Here is an 18,292-nt window from a genome sequence, read left to right as displayed (position 1 = left end):
CTGTCCTCCATCTCGTAAGCCCCAGTACCTGAGCCAGAATGATTGTAACCAATCACACTGTCTCTTTATCATGGATGGCTTTAGCAGTAGGTTATTTTCATCATTGCCATTTGTAGCTCTACAGTGGTTTATAGTAATCTCTCATCTTTTAAGTCTCTCCCTCAGTGCCTGTTGTTATCAAACTCATTGCTCTCTCAGGCAGTTGAGCTCTGCATTTCTCCCTTATGGGGAGAGCTGTGTTGAAGAGAGAGAATATAACTTAAAATGAAAATAAACAGAATTTCTTGATTTCGAGGTGAGAATTTGAGGGCACTGCCTTTTTCAGTTCCCATCAGAGATTCTGGCTCATAGTAGGTTCTCAGTAAATTGTGGTGGTGAAGAGAGCCAGAGGAAACAGCACACTTGCTCAGCCATTAAAGAAAACAGCAACAGTCAACATTATATGCTTAACTATATAAGTGAGACCCTGTGAGTGCTATAGAGGTTCAAACACATAATAGATGGTGTCTACCCTTGAGGGTCTTGCTCTCTTGTTGGGAAAGAGGGTTACACCTAACAATTAACAATAGTGAGATAACATGCTGAGCATCAGATAAGAGCTTTACATTGAGTTAATCTCTGTTTCATTTCCATTAAAGTCTGGTTTTCTTAACAGGTAGATGTTGAAACCAAATATTAATAGTTCCTTTATGGCAGGGAACATGGTTCTTAAGGAAAAAGGCTCTCATAGCATTTATACTTTTATGTGCACACATTTATATATTATACTTAATATATGTGGTTTTACATATATTTGTGTGATTATTTAATGACTGTCTGCTGCCACTACACTATAGTAAGTACCATGAAGGCAAGGAAAATGTCTCCTTTTGGTTATATTCCTTCCCTCAGTGCCTGCACATAGTAGGGAGCATAGTGAATGTTTATTAACTGAGGGGAGGAATCCCCCATCAACCTGGCCACATTATTTTGAGAGATGGCTCATTCCTGTTGATGGTTTTAAAGCTGACAGTTCATTTGGTAACCTGTGTCTATAGCATATCTGAGCTGCTGGAGGGATTGTCTTTTACATGAAATGTTAACCACAGTCCTATCCACTTCTCATTACTTATTAAGGTTATATTAGCTGGCCAGACTCCGACTTGGGCAATTATCTTTTTAAAGTTTCTACATCTTAAATTGTTGCCCATAGTTGCCCATGTCTCCCTTAGGCTCCAGGCTCAGCAATTGTAAATGCATTTAATTTCTTATAAATTATTTGTGTGCTGCTGAAAACCTCCAAGGGCTTTTCATTGCCCATTTAGGTAAGGACTGGTATTCCATGTTCTGTAAATAAGGTACCCAGCTTGCCCACCTGCTTTTTCACCACCTTCCTGCCGTTAACCTTCCAGTTACTGTACACCCTTGAATTAGTCCGTTTTCTTGCTGCTGATAAAGACATAGACTGGGTAATTTACAAAAGAAGGAGGTTTAATGGACTCATAGTTCCAAGTAGCTGGAAGGAAGCCTCACAATTGTAGCGGAAGGCAAGGAGGAGCAAGTTATGTCTTGCATGGATGGCAGCAGGCAAAGAGAGAGAACTTGTGCAGGGAAACTTGTTTTTAAAACCATCAGATCTTGCAAGACTTACTCACTATCATGAGAACTGCATGGGAAAGACCTGCCCCCATGATTCAGTTACCTCCCACCGAGTTCCTTCCACGACACATGGGAATTGTGGGAGTTACAATTCAAGATGAGATTTGGGTGGAGACACAGCCAAACTATATTATTCCGCCCCTGGCCCCTCCCAAATCTCATGTCCTCACATTTCAAAACCAATCATGCCTTGCCAACAGTCCCCCAAAGTCTTAACTCATTTCAGCATTAACTAAGAAGTCCACAGTGCAATGTCTCTTCTGGGACAAGACAAGTCCTTTCTGCCTATGAGCCTGTAAAATCAAAAGCAAGTTAGTTACTTCGTAGATAGAATGGGAGTACAGGCATTGGATAAATACAGCCATTCCAAATGGGAGAAATTGGTCAAAAAGGGGGCTACAGGACTCATGCAAGTCCGAAATCTAGCAGGGCTGTCAAATCTAAAAGCTCTGTAATGATCTTTGACTCCATGCCTCACATAGAGGTCATGCTGATACAGGAAGTGGGTTTCCTTGGTCTTGCGTAGCTCTACCCCTGTGGCTTTGCAAGGTACAGCCCCCTTCTTGGCTGCTTTCACAGGCTGGCATTGAGTGTCTGTAGCTTTTCCAGGTGCACAGTGCAAGCTGTCAGTGTATCTACCATTTTGGGGTCTGCAGGATGGTGGCACTCTCCTCACAGCTCCACTAGAGAGTACCCCAGTAGAGACTCTATGTGGGGGCTCTGACCCCACATTTCCTGTCTGCAATGCCCTAGCAGAGGTTCTCCATGAGGGCCCTATCCCTGCAGCAAACTTCTTCCTGGACATACAGGTGTTTCCATACTCCATCCTCTGAAATCTAGGCAGAGGTTCCCAAACCCCAATTCTTGACTTCTGTGCACTCCCAGGCTCAGTACCATGTGGAAGCTGCCAAGGCTTGGGGCTTGCACCCTCTGAAGCCACAACCTGAGCTCTAAATTGGGCCCTTTCAGCCACGACTGGAGTGGCCGGGATGCAGGGCACCAAGTCCCAGGGCTGCGCACAATATGTGGACCCTGGGCCCAGCCCACAAGACCAGTTTTTCCTCCTAGGCCTCTGGGCCTGTGATGGGAGCAGCTGCTGTGAAGATATCTGATATGCCCTGGAGACATTTTCCCCATTGTCTTGGGGATTAACATTCGGCTCCTTATTACTTATGTAAATCTCTGCAGCTGGCTTGATTTTCTTCTCAGAAAATGGGATTTTCTTTTTTTTTTTTTTTTTTTTGAGACGGAGTCTTGCTCTGTCGCCCAGGCTGGAGTGCAGTGGCCGGATCTCAGCTCACTGCAAGCTCCGCCTCCCGGGTTCATGCCATTCTCCTGCCTCAGCCTCCCGAGCAGCTGGGACTACAGGCGCTCGCCACCTCGCCCGGCTAGTTTTTTTTTTTTTTTTTGTTTTTTTTTGTAGAGACGGGGTTTCACCGTGTTAGCCAGGATGGTCTCGATCTCCTGACCTCGTGATCCGCCCATCTCGGCCTCCCAAAGTGCTGGGATTACAGGCTTGAGCCACCGCGCCCGGCCGGGGATTTTCTTTTCTATCACATTGTCAGGCTGCAAATTTTCCAAACTTTTATGCTCTATTTCCCTTATAAAACTGAATGCCTTTTACAGCAACCAAGTAACCTCTTGAATGCTTTGCTGCTTAGAAATTTCTTCCTCCAGATACCCTAACTCATCCCTCTGAAGTTCAAAGTTCCACATATCTCTAGGATAGGGGCAAAATGCTGCCAGTCTCTTTGCTAAAACATAACAGGAGTGACCTTGGCCCTAGTTCTCAACAAGTTCCTCATCTCCATCTGAGACCACCTCAGCCTGGACTTCATTGTCCATATCATTATCAGCATTTTGGGCAAAGCCATTCAACAAGTCCCTAGGAAGTTCAGAACTTTCCCACATTTTTCTGTCTTCTGAGCCCTTCAAGTTGTTCTAACCTCCAGCTGTTACCCAGTTCCAAAGTTGCTTCCACATTTTCAGGTATCTTTTCAGCAGTGCCCTACTCTACTGGTACCAATTTACTGTATTAGTCTATTTTCTTTTTTTTTTTTTTTTGAGATGGAGTCTCGCTCTGTCGCCCAGGCTGGAGTGCAGTGGCCAGATCTCAGCTCACTGCAAGCTCCGCCTCCCGGGTTTACGCCATTCTCCCGCCTCAGCCTCCCGAGCAGCTGGGACTACAGGCGCCTGCCACCACGCCCGGCTAGTTTTTTGTATTTTTTAATAGAGACGGGGTTTCACCGGGTTAGCCAGGATGGTCTCGATCTCCTGACCTCGTGATCCGCCCGTCTCGGCCTCCCAAAGTGCTGGGATTACAGGCTTGAGCCACCGCGCCCGGCCTGTATTAGTCTATTTTCATGCTGCTGTTAAAGACATACCTGAGACTGGGCAATTTACAAAAGAAAGATTTAATGACTTACAGTTTCATATGGCTGAGGAGGCCTCACAATCATGGTGGAAGGCAAGGAGAAGCAAGTCACGTTTTACATGCATGGCAGCAGGCAAAGAGAGCTTGTGCAGGGAAACTCCCATTTTTAAAACCATCAGATCTCACGAAATTTATTCACTATCACCAGAACAACATGGGAAAGACCAACCCCCATGATTCAGTTACCTCTCACCAGGTTCCTCCCACAACACATGGGAATTGTGGGAGTTAAATTCAAGATGAGATTTGGGTAGGGACACAGCCAAACCATATCAACTCCTCTTCTGTTTGCTCAGGAATTTCATTCTCAGCTAATCTGAGTTCTTTGCTTTTCTCAAGGTCCAACCCCAGCCACACTGCCCAGGTGACTTGGGGGTTCCATATTGATGAGCCCTGCTCACAAGATCTACCTGCAGTCTGTCCTCTATTTCCTGCCTGAGTTCCCCCCTTCCGTCAGTCTCCAGCTCCTTGCCTTAGAGGCCCATATCAAATACTGCCCCACCCTTAGAACCCTCCCATGAACCTCTATGGCCTTTTGTGGGACCTCTCCTCTGTCTCCCTAATTTCTGTGATCATCTTATCACCTAACTAAATGGTATGCTCCTGTAGGGCAGGAATCTAATTATTCCTTCTGGGGGACTGTCATACAGAATGGGAGAGGTCTCACTCCCCCAGGAGTACTAGAGAGCTCTTCACCTAACATTTTTCACATCTTGAGATTCAGAAGGATAGGGATTGATTACCAGGCCTTGACTTTAGCGTTTTTTTTTTCTCCAACAAAGTTGCAAAAACTTTAGAAAAATGGTGAGAAGAAAAAACATGAGTCCTTCCTTCCTCTAACACAACTGCAGCCTTCCCTTTGATCCTGTGACAAATGCTGCCCAACAGAAATTTAGTGTGAGTCACAAATGCATTTTAAATGTAACTTAAATAAAATTTTCGAGTAGAACCAATTAAAAGGTTAAACAGGTGAAAATTTGAATAATATAATTTATTTAGCCTAATATTAAAAAGTAAGTATGATCTCAACATGTAATCAATATATTTAAAATTATTCATTCACCAAGTCTTTAAATTCAACTTAACAGCACATCTCAATTCAGAGTACTCACATTTCAAGTGTTTATTAGCCACATGTGGCTAGTGACTATCAGATCAGATAGTATAATCCGAAAATAGACTCTCCGTACCCCGCTGCCCCATTTAATGTGACTGAATTAGTCATCATCTTAGAGTGGATGTGAAAAGAAACCTGCCTCCTTTTTTTCTCCCCAAAAGCTGCTATTGTTCAATCCATGGATTTATTGATGGAGTCTAAGAAGCAAGGAAATACAGTGTTATCAATTTGTGTATTCCTTCCTGGTCTCTTCATCTACATGCTTCCCACAGGGAAAGTGCTAGTTATAGCTTGCTGCTTTTACATAATATATTTTTTCCCCAGGTCATACAGTGTGCTCATGTTTAGTCATTAGGCATGTTTCTTTTGGGCAATTGGGGCTGCATTCAGTTTTTAAAATTTATAATTAATATGGTGATGGACATCTCTGTATATGTAGCCATTTCTGTAGATTCCAAGAAGTTGGATTTTTGGGTTGAGGGGTATGAGCATCTGACCTTTTTCCGTGTATTGCCAAAATGCTTTCCAAGAGGATTGTTTTTATATCCTCTTCCTTCCACTTCTTTTATTAAGCAAATTCTAGAGTAGTCTTTTGGTAGTGTTTTGAGAGTACCAGTTTCATGAATTTTTTTTTTGGAAGAGGGTGACTAATTCAGTAAACAAAGGTTAGTAATTTTGTATTCTATTTATTACTTCTGAAATTAATTGCTTTTCCACATGTTTACTAACTAGTTGTATTTCCTCTTTTGGAAATTGTGTACTCCTGTCCTTCATCGTCCAAGTTTGATGCAGAAATGCCACACCTTCATTTCAAGGTACCAAGGGCACAAGAAAAAATAATGAAAGATTTAAAAAAGGATTGTTTTGACCCCTTAAACAAATGTCTTACTCCTCACTTTAATTAAGCTGCTTGCAGGGCTGATAGCTCTGCTTTCCCTGGTGATCAACAAAATGGTCCTGTGGCTGGGGAGGCCCTGGCAGCAGGAAGCCTTCAAGGAGCCGTGGGTCTGTGCTGACTCTGACCTTACAACCTTCCAGGCTCCCTTGCTGGCATTGATGGGGTTCCATTTTTGAATGAACTAGTTTAATGTGGATCCAGATTTATTGTGCGTATTCTTTCGTTTTGGTTTTCAAAAGATGGCTTATTCACATGGAAATGTACACCAGTTTAGCCCTGGGCCCTCCCTTTACCTTCATATGTATAAAAGCTTACACAGTTTTCAGAAAATAAATTGTTTCATTTTCTCTAAAATAACTAGTAAAAAATAAAACAGATGTCAGTTGTTGAGTCCAGCGGTACCTCTTTTTTCATCCCTCCAGATATGGCATTTTGGTTCTTAGGGAAACAAGACAGCTGTAACATCAGCCCACTGGCATCTGTTTTTGGCACTGAAGAGGAAAAGTGTTCAGTAGAGTTAAGATTATTGTTTCTCACGTCAGCACTGGGACCCTAGGGAAGGGCAGTGGTGTTCCTAATGTTAACAATCTAGCAGTACTGTTCTTTTCCTCACCTCTCCCCACCCACTTTCTAAAACAACTTGAATTTTTACAGAAATCCAAGTTACTGTGATAAGATTTATAACTCCAGAAAAGTTTGGAACTCTTGCCTTACATTGAACATTTTTGGGAACCATTGCCTTAAACGAGATTTAATAACCTTAGACTTCATCTGAAGCATCAGTGCTAACAAGTTCAGGAGTCATTTGGGGCCTTAAATGGTTCTATTTAGAATCCACGTCTTTTGGGTTTGGGGCCTTTTGTGACATACGTAGTCGATTCTTGGTGTGATGTGTGGAGTGGGTGGATGCTGTTCAAAAGCAGAGGTCTGACAGTTGGCGCTTCTGCTTGAGAGGGTTGCCCTTCCCTCTGTCTGCTTACTGCCTTGGGAGGGAATGCAAATGGACACACAGCTGCAGCATAAACAGTAGGAGGGACAGGAACCTGCCAGACCCTCTGCCACACCCTGGGTCTTCTACATTCTTCATTTTGCTTTTATCCTTCTGGGCTGCCAAAAGGTAATGAAGCCAGCAGTACTGTGGGAAGCTGACATTCCCCACCTAACCTTCCACTTCCGCCCTCCAGACCAGATGGTTAGGTCAGTTCTCCCAAGCTAGCTTGCATCTTGAGGCTTTTCTTCTCAATGTGTTTCTGCTAGAAGCCTGTTTAATTCTCACCTGTCTTTAAAATAAAAAAAAAGAAAGAAAAATAACCTTCCTTCAATGCTGCTATCCTGCTATTACAAACTACCGTTTTTCACTTTTTTTTTTTTTTTTTTTTTGATGGAGGGGCTCACTCTGTTGTTCAGGCTGGAGTGTGTTGGCACAAGCATGTCTCACCGCAGATTCAGCCCCATGGGCTCGAGATCCTCCCACCTCTGCCTCTCAAGTAGCTGGGACCACATTCGTGTACCACCATGCCTAGCTAATCTTTTGATTTTTTTTTTATAGAGCCCATGTGTCTTGCTGTGTTTTCTAGGCTGGTCCCCAACACCTGAGCCCAAGTGATCCTCCCACCTCAGCCTCCCAGGGTGCTGGGATTACAGGCATGAGCCACCGCACCTGGCCTACTTCTTACCTTTCAACCAAATTTTGAAGACTAGTCTTCATCATTGCCTTACTTGCAGCTCATTCCTACACCTGTTACCCGTGCAGAGACAATTTACCATTGGGCTTTGGCTGTCACCCCTCCAAGAAAACCACCTTCACTGGGGTCTTCCATTGACATCCTTGTAGGCAAATCAGGTGACTCTTTCGTAGTCCTTTTCCTCCAACTTTCCCCTCCATGACAACGCTGTCTCTGCAATTCTATTGATCTTTTTAAATTGGTTCCATAGCTTCCCCTGTGTTCCCAAAATACCAGTGTTCTGGAGGCTTGGATTCAAATCCTGACTCAACTTCCTACTAGTTTACATAACATTGGGTACATTACAGCTCTGTGTCTCAGTTTCCTCGTTTATAAAATAGAGAAAACATCAGAACGTTGTGTGAGGATGCCTGGCACTTAGTAAGTACTCAGTAAGTGTTAGCTGCTACCATTGTTACCACCCCCATCATCATCATTGTCATTTGTGTTGCTGTGTGCAGCCATGGCTTTGGAGCAAGATCTGGCAAGGCTGCCCAGCATCCTTTTGTGTGGCTCCCAGAGGTGAGAGAGAGGCCTGCTGAGCCCTTTGCGTTTACTCACATGGCTGCATGGGAGGCCTGGCTACCTCTTCAGTCCCTTCAGCCACCATCCACCCTGTCTCAGGGCTCCATCCAAACCATTTAAAGAGCCATTTGTGTTCACAAAGACAGAATCAAAATGATAATTCTGCTAATTATAAAAACTAGCAGGAAAAATAATTTCAGGTTTTTACTGCGTACCCAAGGCAGCACTTGTTCTGTGGACACGTTGACTTACCAAGTTCTATCTGATCAGTCACACTCACATGAAGATAGGCAGTTGACTCAGCTGACTTAGAGCAATTTTCAGAAAACAGAAACTGAAAGCCCAGGGTTATTCCATAGTCCATGCCATAAATCCCAGGGTTTCTTGCTGGCTTCGTGTTTACTAGTCACATATTACAAGCTCATAAAGACAAGGAATGGCCTTGCCCCCACCTTCATGCTATGATTGGCAACATGATCACGTATGTAGTGGAAAGATGGGAGTGGAGGATTGCAGGTGAGTCTAGCATTTTTAGCTTCAGCCTTTTGTTTTTTCTTCCTTGGACTACATGCACATGCAAATTTGGGGTATTTCTATATTTTGTGCTTTAAATTTTTTTCTTGTTGGATCTTAATTCTTGTTGGGTTCCCTGGGAAGAGTAAAATAAAGTTAACTCTGAACCATTCTTTTGGACTTGCTGAGGGATCAGGGCACCCTAAGTGACCTAGGGCACTTCTGCTTTCAGCAGAGGATGGACGAAGGGCTGTGCTTAGCATTCTGAAGGCCTCATTCTGGGTTTGAACCAATCCAGCCGCCTTTGGACTCCTCTTGTTCCCAAGACACTATGTTCTGAACATCCATGAATTTTATCTTCATCCAAAAACTAGCCCTGAAATGGAAACTGCCATCCCTCACAGATCTTTTTCTCTCTTCTGGCTTGTTTTGCTGTGCTTATTGCTCACTTTTCACTTCTTGATCCTAATTCCCTGGTTTCATGTATAAATATTTGAAGGAGAAACTGGTAGCACAAAGGCTGTTACTCAGTCTGGTCATTCATTAAAAGTTATCACTGAACATTTGCAAGTGCTCTCTGGTTTCAGAGATTGTGCATTTTTTCCCTTGTCCCAGATGCACATGGGTAGTTAGGAGCTAATGTTGCCTTCTGGGAACTGTTAGTTGAAAAAATAGCTTTTACATAGGCAAATTTAAAAAGAGGGATGTAAATATGCATAGCAATTACATCAGTGATGGAAAGGGTAGAATTTGGAGGGCTAGATGGGGTCTTAGAGAGTTTCTAATCAGATGAGGAATAGGCAAGGTGAGAAATGTCTGCAGCCACAGAACCCATTAATGAGAAGCATGTAGAGCACTCCTCTGTCCCCAAATTCCCAAATTCTTCCTCACCACTCTACCACCTCTCATCAATACTAATCATTTTTCATTCCATCTCCAGTATCCAGAGAGGAAGGTATTTTAATTAGTCACTTCTAATTATGTCCTCCTTTTTTCCACCCCATTTTGTCATGTAATAATCAAACCCTAATAAGGCCCCTTTGCAGAAATGGGAAACAGTGTCTGAAGTATCCATTGCTAGGCTAGGAATTCTCATTCCTTCTATATAAGCTGACTGACTCAACTAAAGAAATACATCTCACTTTTTCCCCATCCCACCTTGCCTGTGCTATTCTCCCTATTCAGAGTGACCTTTTGCCACAAACGCCACCTTGGTCTAACACTGGGCTCGCCATTTCAGATAGGATTGCATTGCATGCACACATGCAGCACTAAGGCCAGTGCCTGGCACACAGTAGATAATCACCCCAGCCAGAAGCCATCTTTCCCGTGGTGTCTCTAATCTCTGCTAGTCAGGTTACGCTTGTCAGCACTGCCCTGTGATTTGTCTGTGTATAAACATATTTATCTCCTCAACTAGATAGTAAGTAAGCTTTGGGGCAAAGAAGCCATGACTAATACATTTTTCCCCACAGTATCTGCCCAGTATCTTGTACGTAATTTGCACCTGATAAAAATGGTTGGTTATGAACAGTTTCCTTGAGGAAATTACCTTAAGATGCTATAAGAGGAAAGCCTGGAAATTCTAGTACTTGTGAGGACTGTCTTTCTCCCGCTGTTGTGTTCTGGTTCTTTAGGACCCATTGCGCTTGTAATATAGAATTGTCAAGCACTGCCCACCCTGGGTAAGAAGCTTTCCAGCTGCTCAGGAGACTCTGGCTGGAAGGCATACTTAAGCTACTAGGCTACCCTGCCTTGGGCTTCTCTTGGCTTTGTACTATTCTACCAGTTTGGCTGGCTGCCTGGCCATAAGTAACTCTGGCTATGTTTGTAGCCTGGAGAGAATCTCCCAGACAAGTTTGATGTCTAGGGGCACAGTAACATGACATCCATGTTATTGACTTACGAACTTACTCTAACAAGGCAGTACCCAGGCAACCCACAGCCATTGTAGAGGTGTGGTTGTTTCCTGAAATGGCCCAATCTCGTGCTCTTCCTGTGTTGACATCAAGCGCCGACAGCTTTTATGAAAGTCTCTTTAGCCAGGAAGGCTGAAATAGTGACACGGCATCGTTCAGTTGGGAATAGTTAACAATGGTTTCAGAGTTTGGCTGGAATCTTGGGTCTTGATGAAACACATTGTACCCATTCCCATCTCAAGCCAGGCCCTAGCAGAATGAGTGACCTAAAGCTTTCATTTAAGTAGTATTTTAATGTTTCCAGACATAGCCAAGCTAAAGACTTTAAAGCAACCTAAAGAACCAGAGGGGATGAGAGGAGTACAATTCAGGAATCAGATGGCTCTGAGTTTAAATCCAGGCTGTGCCACTGTCTAGCTGGTGATTTTGAATAAACTGGTATACTTCTCTGATCCTTGGGTTCCTAGCAGAGCTACCTCTGAGACTATGCTTGTGAGGTAAGCACTTGGCACCTTGTATGTCACAAAGAAGACCTTCACAGATGCAGTGGCTCACGCCTGTCATCCCAGCAGTTTGGGAGGCCGAGGGGGGTGGATCACCTGAGGTCAGGAGTTTGAGACCAGTCTGGCCAACATGGTGAAACCCCATCTTTACTAAAAATATAAAAATTAACCAGGCAACGTGGCATGCATCTGTACCCGGCTACTCTGGAGGCTGAGGCAGAAGAATCACTTGAACCCGGGAGGTGGATGTTGCAGTGAGCTGAGATCACACCACTCTACTCCAGCCTAGGCAACAGAGCAAGACTACATCTCCAAAAAAAAAAAAAAAAAAAAAAAAAAAACCGGCTGGGCACGGGGTAACCTGTAATCCCAGCACTTTGGGAGGCCAAGGTGGGATCACCTGAGGCCAGGAGTTCGAGACCAGCCTGGCTAACATGGTGAAACCCCATTTCTACTAAAAATACAAAAAAATTAGCCGGGGGTGGTGGCGCATGCCTGTAATCCTAGCTACTCAGGAGGCTGAGGCAGGAGAATCACTTGAACCTGGGAGACGGAGGTTGCAGTGAGCCAAGATCACGTCATTGCACTCCAGCCTGGGCAACAAGAGAGAAACTCCGTCTCAAAAAAAAATACAACAAAAAAAGAAGGCCTACAGTAGCCATTACTGTATTTCTTCAGCCTTTTCCCACCTTATCCTCTTGATTCCAGCCACCCAGGCAGTTGCTGCAGGCCGGGTTCCCTCACTGCCTGGATTCGGTTTTTATTTTGTCCCCTGTGCTTTTTCTCATATTGCCACAGGCATCCCGGGCCCAAATCCTAGACAAAGCCACAGAGTATATCCAGTATATGCGAAGGAAAAACCACACACACCAGCAAGATATTGACGACCTCAAGCGGCAGAATGCTCTTCTGGAGCAGCAAGGTGAGCACCCAAGCTCGTGGGGCAGCTGGCCCTGCTGTGCTCTGGCTGGGTCAGGCTTTGGCACCTAGGCCTGCAGAGTCAGAGCCAGTCATGGAGTGTGTGCTCAGAAGCAGGCTTGGTCCTGCTTCTTGGGGCCTGAGTAGCTGAGTGTTAGAGCCGTCCTGAGGAAGGACCTGAGATGCTAGTGAGGAGACAGTGGAAGCTAGGAAGTTGGACATCTGGAGACTTGTATCTTTTCTGGCCTGACCTCTCCCCTTCTTGGGGCTCAGGTGCTCTGCCTGCAGTAGGGATCACACCTGGCATCAGGTGTCTGAAAAGAGCTTTGAGGTCCTTGGAGTGGAATGTGCTATGTAAGTACCAGAGACTCCAGGTGTTCAGGGACAGTGAGCCCTTCCCATTGTCAATGGTAGTCCAATCGGGGCAGCCTGTGGGCTAGGCCCATGCTGTTCTCAATGCTCACACCCGCCTTTTCCTACAACCACAGGGGAAAGCAAGAGCTGATCAAGTTGTTTGTTCCTGGGGAATTCACTTCTCTTCCTCCCTCATGGAAGATGCAAGTAAAAGGAAATGCAAGTAACCACCTGGGTTAGAAAACCTCAAATAAAATAAAATAAAGTAAAATAAATGGGTTGACCTTCCAGGCTCAAGCTGAGCTGAACCAAGAGATGGGCAGTGGGTGGTGTCAGTGGGTTGGTTACTGGGCCAAGCAGCCTGCATGTAGGGGCTATTGGAAAAGCCCAGGTATTTTATGTGTATTGGTGACTTGCTTCCAAGTGTCCAGCTTGTCATTTCAAGTGGATCTTGTACACGAGAGCTAAGCCAAAACTGTTCTTTGGCTGATACGTCTTATGTCATCCTTTTCTGCTGTTGCGTGGCCTCACACCTTGTGGAGCCTCATGCTCCTGGGCCAGCTTCTCCTCTGTTATTGCACTTCTAAATCCCACAGGGAGCTCACGCTCCAGTCTCTCCGCAGGGGCTTCCACGGCAGGACGGTGACATCACAAGCCTTCTCTTCGGGGTTGGGTGGGATTGCAGAGTATCCGCTGGCTCCCAGGTCCAGCTGGGAAAGGCGGGAGGGAAATGAAGTGTGTGAGTGAACAGCCACCCGAAGGGAGTACTTCTGAGCATCTTGGGCCTTGGGGGCCAACAAGCAAGCCCTTAGGAAGAACAGGCTGGACCCTGAGTCTGAGACTCGGTTACTCCCCAAGTCTCCAGAAGGCAGTAACACACTCCCTTGGTTGCCTTTTAGTCCGTGCACTGGAGAAGGCGAGGTCAAGTGCCCAACTGCAGACCAACTACCCCTCCTCAGACAACAGCCTCTACACCAACGCCAAGGGCAGCACCATCTCTGCCTTCGATGGGGGCTCGGACTCCAGCTCGGAGTCTGAGCCTGAAGAGCCCCAAAGCAGGAAGAAGCTCCGGATGGAGGCCAGCTAAGCCACTCGGGGCAGGCCAGCAATAAAAACTGTCTGTCTCCATCGTCTCATCCTCCTTTCAGTTCATCGGTAGAACCCTCAGAAGCATCTAAAAGACTCTATTTTTCTCTTTCTCCCTTTTTTTTTTTTCAAATTTTTATTTTTACGTAGAAGCTCTTGGACAACAGCTCTTGTTCTCCTTCCCCATTTCCACTGTGTATTTTTTTTAACGTATTCCCTTCAGGGATTCCCTGTCCCCACCAGGAATTTTTAAACCAAAACACCCCAACTTGGCAGCTTTTTCTGTGGAGGACAGACGGCCGGCCAGACCTCTGAGCACATAGTGTCCTGCCCACCCTACCAGCTCCTCCAGCCCTGCCAGGCACATGCCCGGAGGACGCCTGCCCTGCCCAGGCGGCCTCCTGGTCCGCCCTCACCTCTGATAGACTTTGTGAATCTGAACTGCTCTACTTTGAGAAGATGACCGGTTTGGAGTAATCAGAATGAACCCTCCTCCTTTTTAAGGGTTTTTTTTTTTTTTCCTTTTTCTAAAAAGCTATGTATCGCTCCTATTGAAAGAACAGATTCTTAAAGAAGTTTGTGGCATAAAAAGAAAGTGGGGACAGATTCGCAGCACAGAGTCCCTGGCATGTTTCACTCCTGCTTCTCTCAGCCAGCTGTTTAAGCCTGCGGTGCCAGCCTCACGGAGGGCCGTGTGACACTCTTGTGGTATGTATGGGAGATGGCAGCAGTGAAGCAGCAGCCACCAGAGAGTGGCCATTTAAGGGTTGGGACAGGGAGGGTGTTTTGGGTGGCATAGAGGTTTTGTATTGAGGGCCAGTGATGATGTTTTGATATTTATTTCCTGCTACTTAAATTTGAATCTGAGTGAATTGTACCTATTTCTGATGATGTCGGTCTTGCAAAGCGACAGATTCATAAAGTAATGATGAAATCTTTCTTTCTTCCCGTGTGTATTTCTAAGAAATAGAGCCAACTGATTTTGTATGTAAATACCAAGAGCAATTTACCTGGTACTAAACCCGCACCCCAGTGCGGACCCTTCCCAGCCCTCACCCCACTCCCTTTCCTACTGTCCTGGAACCTGTCTCCATTGCGTGATCCAGCCCTGGTTCTGGCTGTGGTCAACAGATCCCAGTGAAGGGTTTTGTGTGTTTAGGCCTCATTTCTTTGTCTTTTTCCTACTCCGTTCCTGGCATTTGCTGATTTCTAGTGTATACTCTGTAGTCTCTGTTCGTGTTTGATTCCATTCCATGGAAATAAAAAGTATGTTGTACATACTGCCGAAGAATTGTCTTGCAAGTTAAGGCTTTCCCCTTTACTATAAGACTATAAATAAAAACTTATTTTATCCTTCTTGGTGGTGGTGTCTTCTTGCCCTTGTTAAGGCCAAGGTTGATGAGAGACCCCTCTGGAAGCTGTTAGGGCCTCAGTGGAAGCCTGAGTGAGAAGTGGAGGTGGCTTACCTGGTCTTGCAGAACCAGGAGCAGCCATAAGTCAAAGTTGCTTCACCTTTCTCCCCCTTTCTCAACCCAGCCTGAGAGAGTAAATGGGTGGTGATGGCTTTGTTCATTGGATGAGGTTTTTGAGGTTCAACGGGGATGTAGCCTTAGCTGTGGCAACATTTCTAGATCTAGTTTCTGCTAAGCAAGTGACCTTTGGGGGAATTGGTAGCTCAGAGCTGTGGTTCAGGTTCTCCTGGTAATGAGTGCCCAGTTCAGAGGTGGCTGTTCTCCAGGACCTTTCAGTTTCTAGACAGTTCCAGTTTATTAAGAGGAGGCAGCAGAGCTGCCAAGGACTGGAAGTCAAGAAGGCTCCAACTGCACCGAGTTAGCTCTATTCAGACTGAGACCCAACACCAAACTGAACTGGTTTGACCTTGGAAGAAAAAGGAATTATGGCCAGAACACAGCTCAGCCTTGGTTTTCCTGTCTCGCTGACAGGAAATACTGCTGTTCCTAGACCCAGAGATGAAGTCAAGTCAAATCAGTTCTTGGATTTGTCACTATCTTTAGAATGGTGGAGAGCGCTGTGGCTCTTATCAATTGTATGTCAAATCCATAATATCTTTTTTTGTTTAATGGGAGCTGGGGCAGATGGGTCATGTCTCTATAAGAGGCAATTTGAAACATGATCAAGCCTCCAAAGGCCATGATTACATTAAGGAAAAGAAAAATGTTGGGAAAGCAAGATCCTGTTTATTAAAGGTACTTCTTTTCAAGGAAGAGGAAAGAGACTGTAATAAGGAAGAAATGGAAATGAGAATCAGGTTATTGCCTAAAGCCCTCAAGGTTAACATGCTTTCCTCTTTTTCATTGCCCTTAACTATATCTCCTTGTATATCTGGGCTTAAGTATACAGTTGATTTGCTTAGTATTGGTGTTAGAAGCGAGCTGTGGGTGAAGCCGTGTTGATGCAGAGATGGAAGTTATGTGAAGCTGGCACCCAGCAGGGAGATAGCAAACAGGAAGGGGAGTCAAGCCAGCATGGGGACAGGTGGTGTCCCTGAGAGCCAGTCCCTGGCTCCAGTGTATTGCCTAGACAAAGGATTGAGTTTAGGCTTCTCTAGATTTCAGTAAACCAGTTAGAAGACAAGGGGCACAGTGGCTAGGTGGCTGGAAAATCCGAACCACCTGATTGGCATGGTGAGTGGACTTTGGCATGGGGTGGAGGTACCACTGGAAGCAGCTTCCTGGACAGGAACACAGGGCAGGGGAGCTCTGCCTGGAGACTGCTCAGCTGAAAGGGACAAGTCAAAGTCACAGCCAAAGCTCTTTCTGGAATGTGTGTCTAGGAAGTGAGTGTGAGTATTCCCTCAGGATACCAAAGTCTGACCATAGCTTACGCTCTCACAGTAATTGTAATCTCTGGTTTATTTTTTTACATTACTCTGGACAGTCACTTGCACCAAGCCAGATAAGCTGTAGATTTGCTTGGTCACTGTGGCAGGTGGCTTCACTGAGGGGTCTGTTAAGCTTGCTATTTCCCTACCTTTACAGTTGCCCCAGTGCAAGGGTATTTAAAATGGCCCAGTTTTTAAAGTTCTTGATATGCTAACCCCATTGTAAAACGTCGACAACTTCTTAGGTAAAGAACCTAAGCTCACAGAGCTGTCATCTTAGCTGAGACGTTTAAAAAACAAGACTGAGTAGATGACGGGAGCCAGAGCCCTGAACTGGGACTGAAGTAAGCAGAATTCTGTTTCTGATAATATCATGTGTGTTTTATGCTTGGCCTCTGAAAGCAGACTGGCTGGGTTCACAGTCCTGTCTCTGCCACTCGGCGGCTGTGTTACTTCTCCCAGCCTCAGCATCTTTATCTATAAAATGAGGATAATAATAGCACTAGCCTCATGAGATGGTTATGAGGATTAAATGAGATAATGCTTATAATGTGCGTGACCTCAGGACCAAGCAAGCACTGAGGTGCCTCTGCTGCCATTATCTACACAAAACATGTGAGCAGGGCTGACTCAGCAAGGTGGAAAAAGCCAGCTCCCGGACACCTTCCCTAAAGTGAGTAAGGGTTGACTTCTCGGTGTATCACAAATGCTTCCCACTCCTCAGAGATGTGCCCCATCCTTACCAGGCACAGTGAGTAAAGAGAGCAAGGTGACGCCAGGACTGGACTGACAAACTCTTCAAGACTGAAGCGGCCCCTGTGGGTACATTAATCAGATCTGGTGTCAACACGAGTGAAGCTCTGCCCGTTCCCTCCCACCACGATTCAGTGGCATCACTCAGCTTTGGACCCTATTGGAGGCCCAGGCAGAACTGCTCAGAAGCCCCATGTGGTGTTACTCAAAGTGGGATCCTTGGATCATGCCCAGGGCTGCTTGTTAAAAGGATTCCTGGGCTCTAACTCCTCTGATCTAAAGTGTGCATTGGCCCACCAGTCAGTTTAACAAGCTCTTTCAGGTGGTGCTTGAGTCACTCAGGTTTGACTCCCAAAAGTAATATAACCCGGGGAACCAAACGGACACTGTTGGGGAGGTTAGGCACAGCTGAGCTGAATTAGCGAAGTGGCTCTGAGGTCAGGATGAAGGTGGGGGAGGTGGGCTTGTTATAATTCAACCCTTAGAGCTGCCTTCATGAGTCTGCGTGCTCCCAGTAGGGCTCCGATGCTCTGGGAGGCTGGCTGAGCTACCAAGTTATTAAACTTAAGAAGGAAGAAAGCTGAGGGCTGCCTCCACCACCCCCTTTAGAAGCCCCAAACACTCATTTCTGTAGCATGCCTTGGCTGGCCTCTGGTCCCCAGGCAGGTTTTATAATCCAGCCAGAGCAAGGCTCTCTCTCAGGCCTGGTCACCAGGCTGCGTTCTCAAAAGCCTCTGGGAACATGAAACTAGAGCATTCCTTTCTTCAAAACTGTTTTTCTAGCCTGAAGAGGAAACCCAGGTAGGAAAAAAGAGTTTGCCAATGTCTACACTGCTAGATAGCGAATAGTCAGAGAATTTCCTTCAGTGCCTGGGGTCTACTCAGGCAGCAGCTAACTCATACATCCCCAGAGTTTCCTTGGGAAGGGAATAACATATTTTCTAGTTAACTTCCTCAGGGAGAAAACCAATTTGGCTAAGCCAGGCCTAACTATAGGTAGGACTGGGTGACCGCACCAGGCAGGCCTGTGCATGGGTTTTGGAGGCTCTCCTGGCAAACCCTCATCAC

General features: G+C 45.6%; 1 protein-coding gene across 7 annotated transcripts in view; it reads left to right on the top strand.

Moving 5' to 3' along the window:
* The window catches only part of MAX (MYC associated factor X), a 97,158-nt gene that overhangs the window by 12,988 nt on the left and 65,878 nt on the right, over positions 1-18,292 (top strand). For 2 of the 7 annotated variants that reach the window (XM_025392265.1, XM_025392264.1), the window contains 2 exons: positions 12,070-12,193; positions 13,443-14,985. The exons of 2 other annotated variants lie outside the window; for them this stretch is intronic. In XM_025392265.1, coding sequence (XP_025248050.1) covers positions 12,070-12,193; positions 13,443-13,630 — 312 coding nt within the window. In that variant the 3' untranslated portion in view covers positions 13,631-14,985. Of the gene's footprint in view, positions 1-5,921; positions 6,478-12,069; positions 12,194-12,677; positions 12,763-13,442; positions 14,986-18,292 lie in introns of those variants that run through there. 3 more of the 7 variants (XM_025392270.1, XM_025392268.1, XM_025392267.1) reach the window with 2 other exon arrangements.

Source organism: Theropithecus gelada, chromosome 7b (assembly GCF_003255815.1).
Source record: "Theropithecus gelada isolate Dixy chromosome 7b, Tgel_1.0, whole genome shotgun sequence".
Taxonomy (NCBI): Eukaryota; Metazoa; Chordata; class Mammalia; order Primates; family Cercopithecidae; genus Theropithecus; species Theropithecus gelada.
The sequence above is the reverse complement of the archived record's forward strand: the minus strand, read 5'-3'. Positions and strand labels throughout refer to the sequence as shown.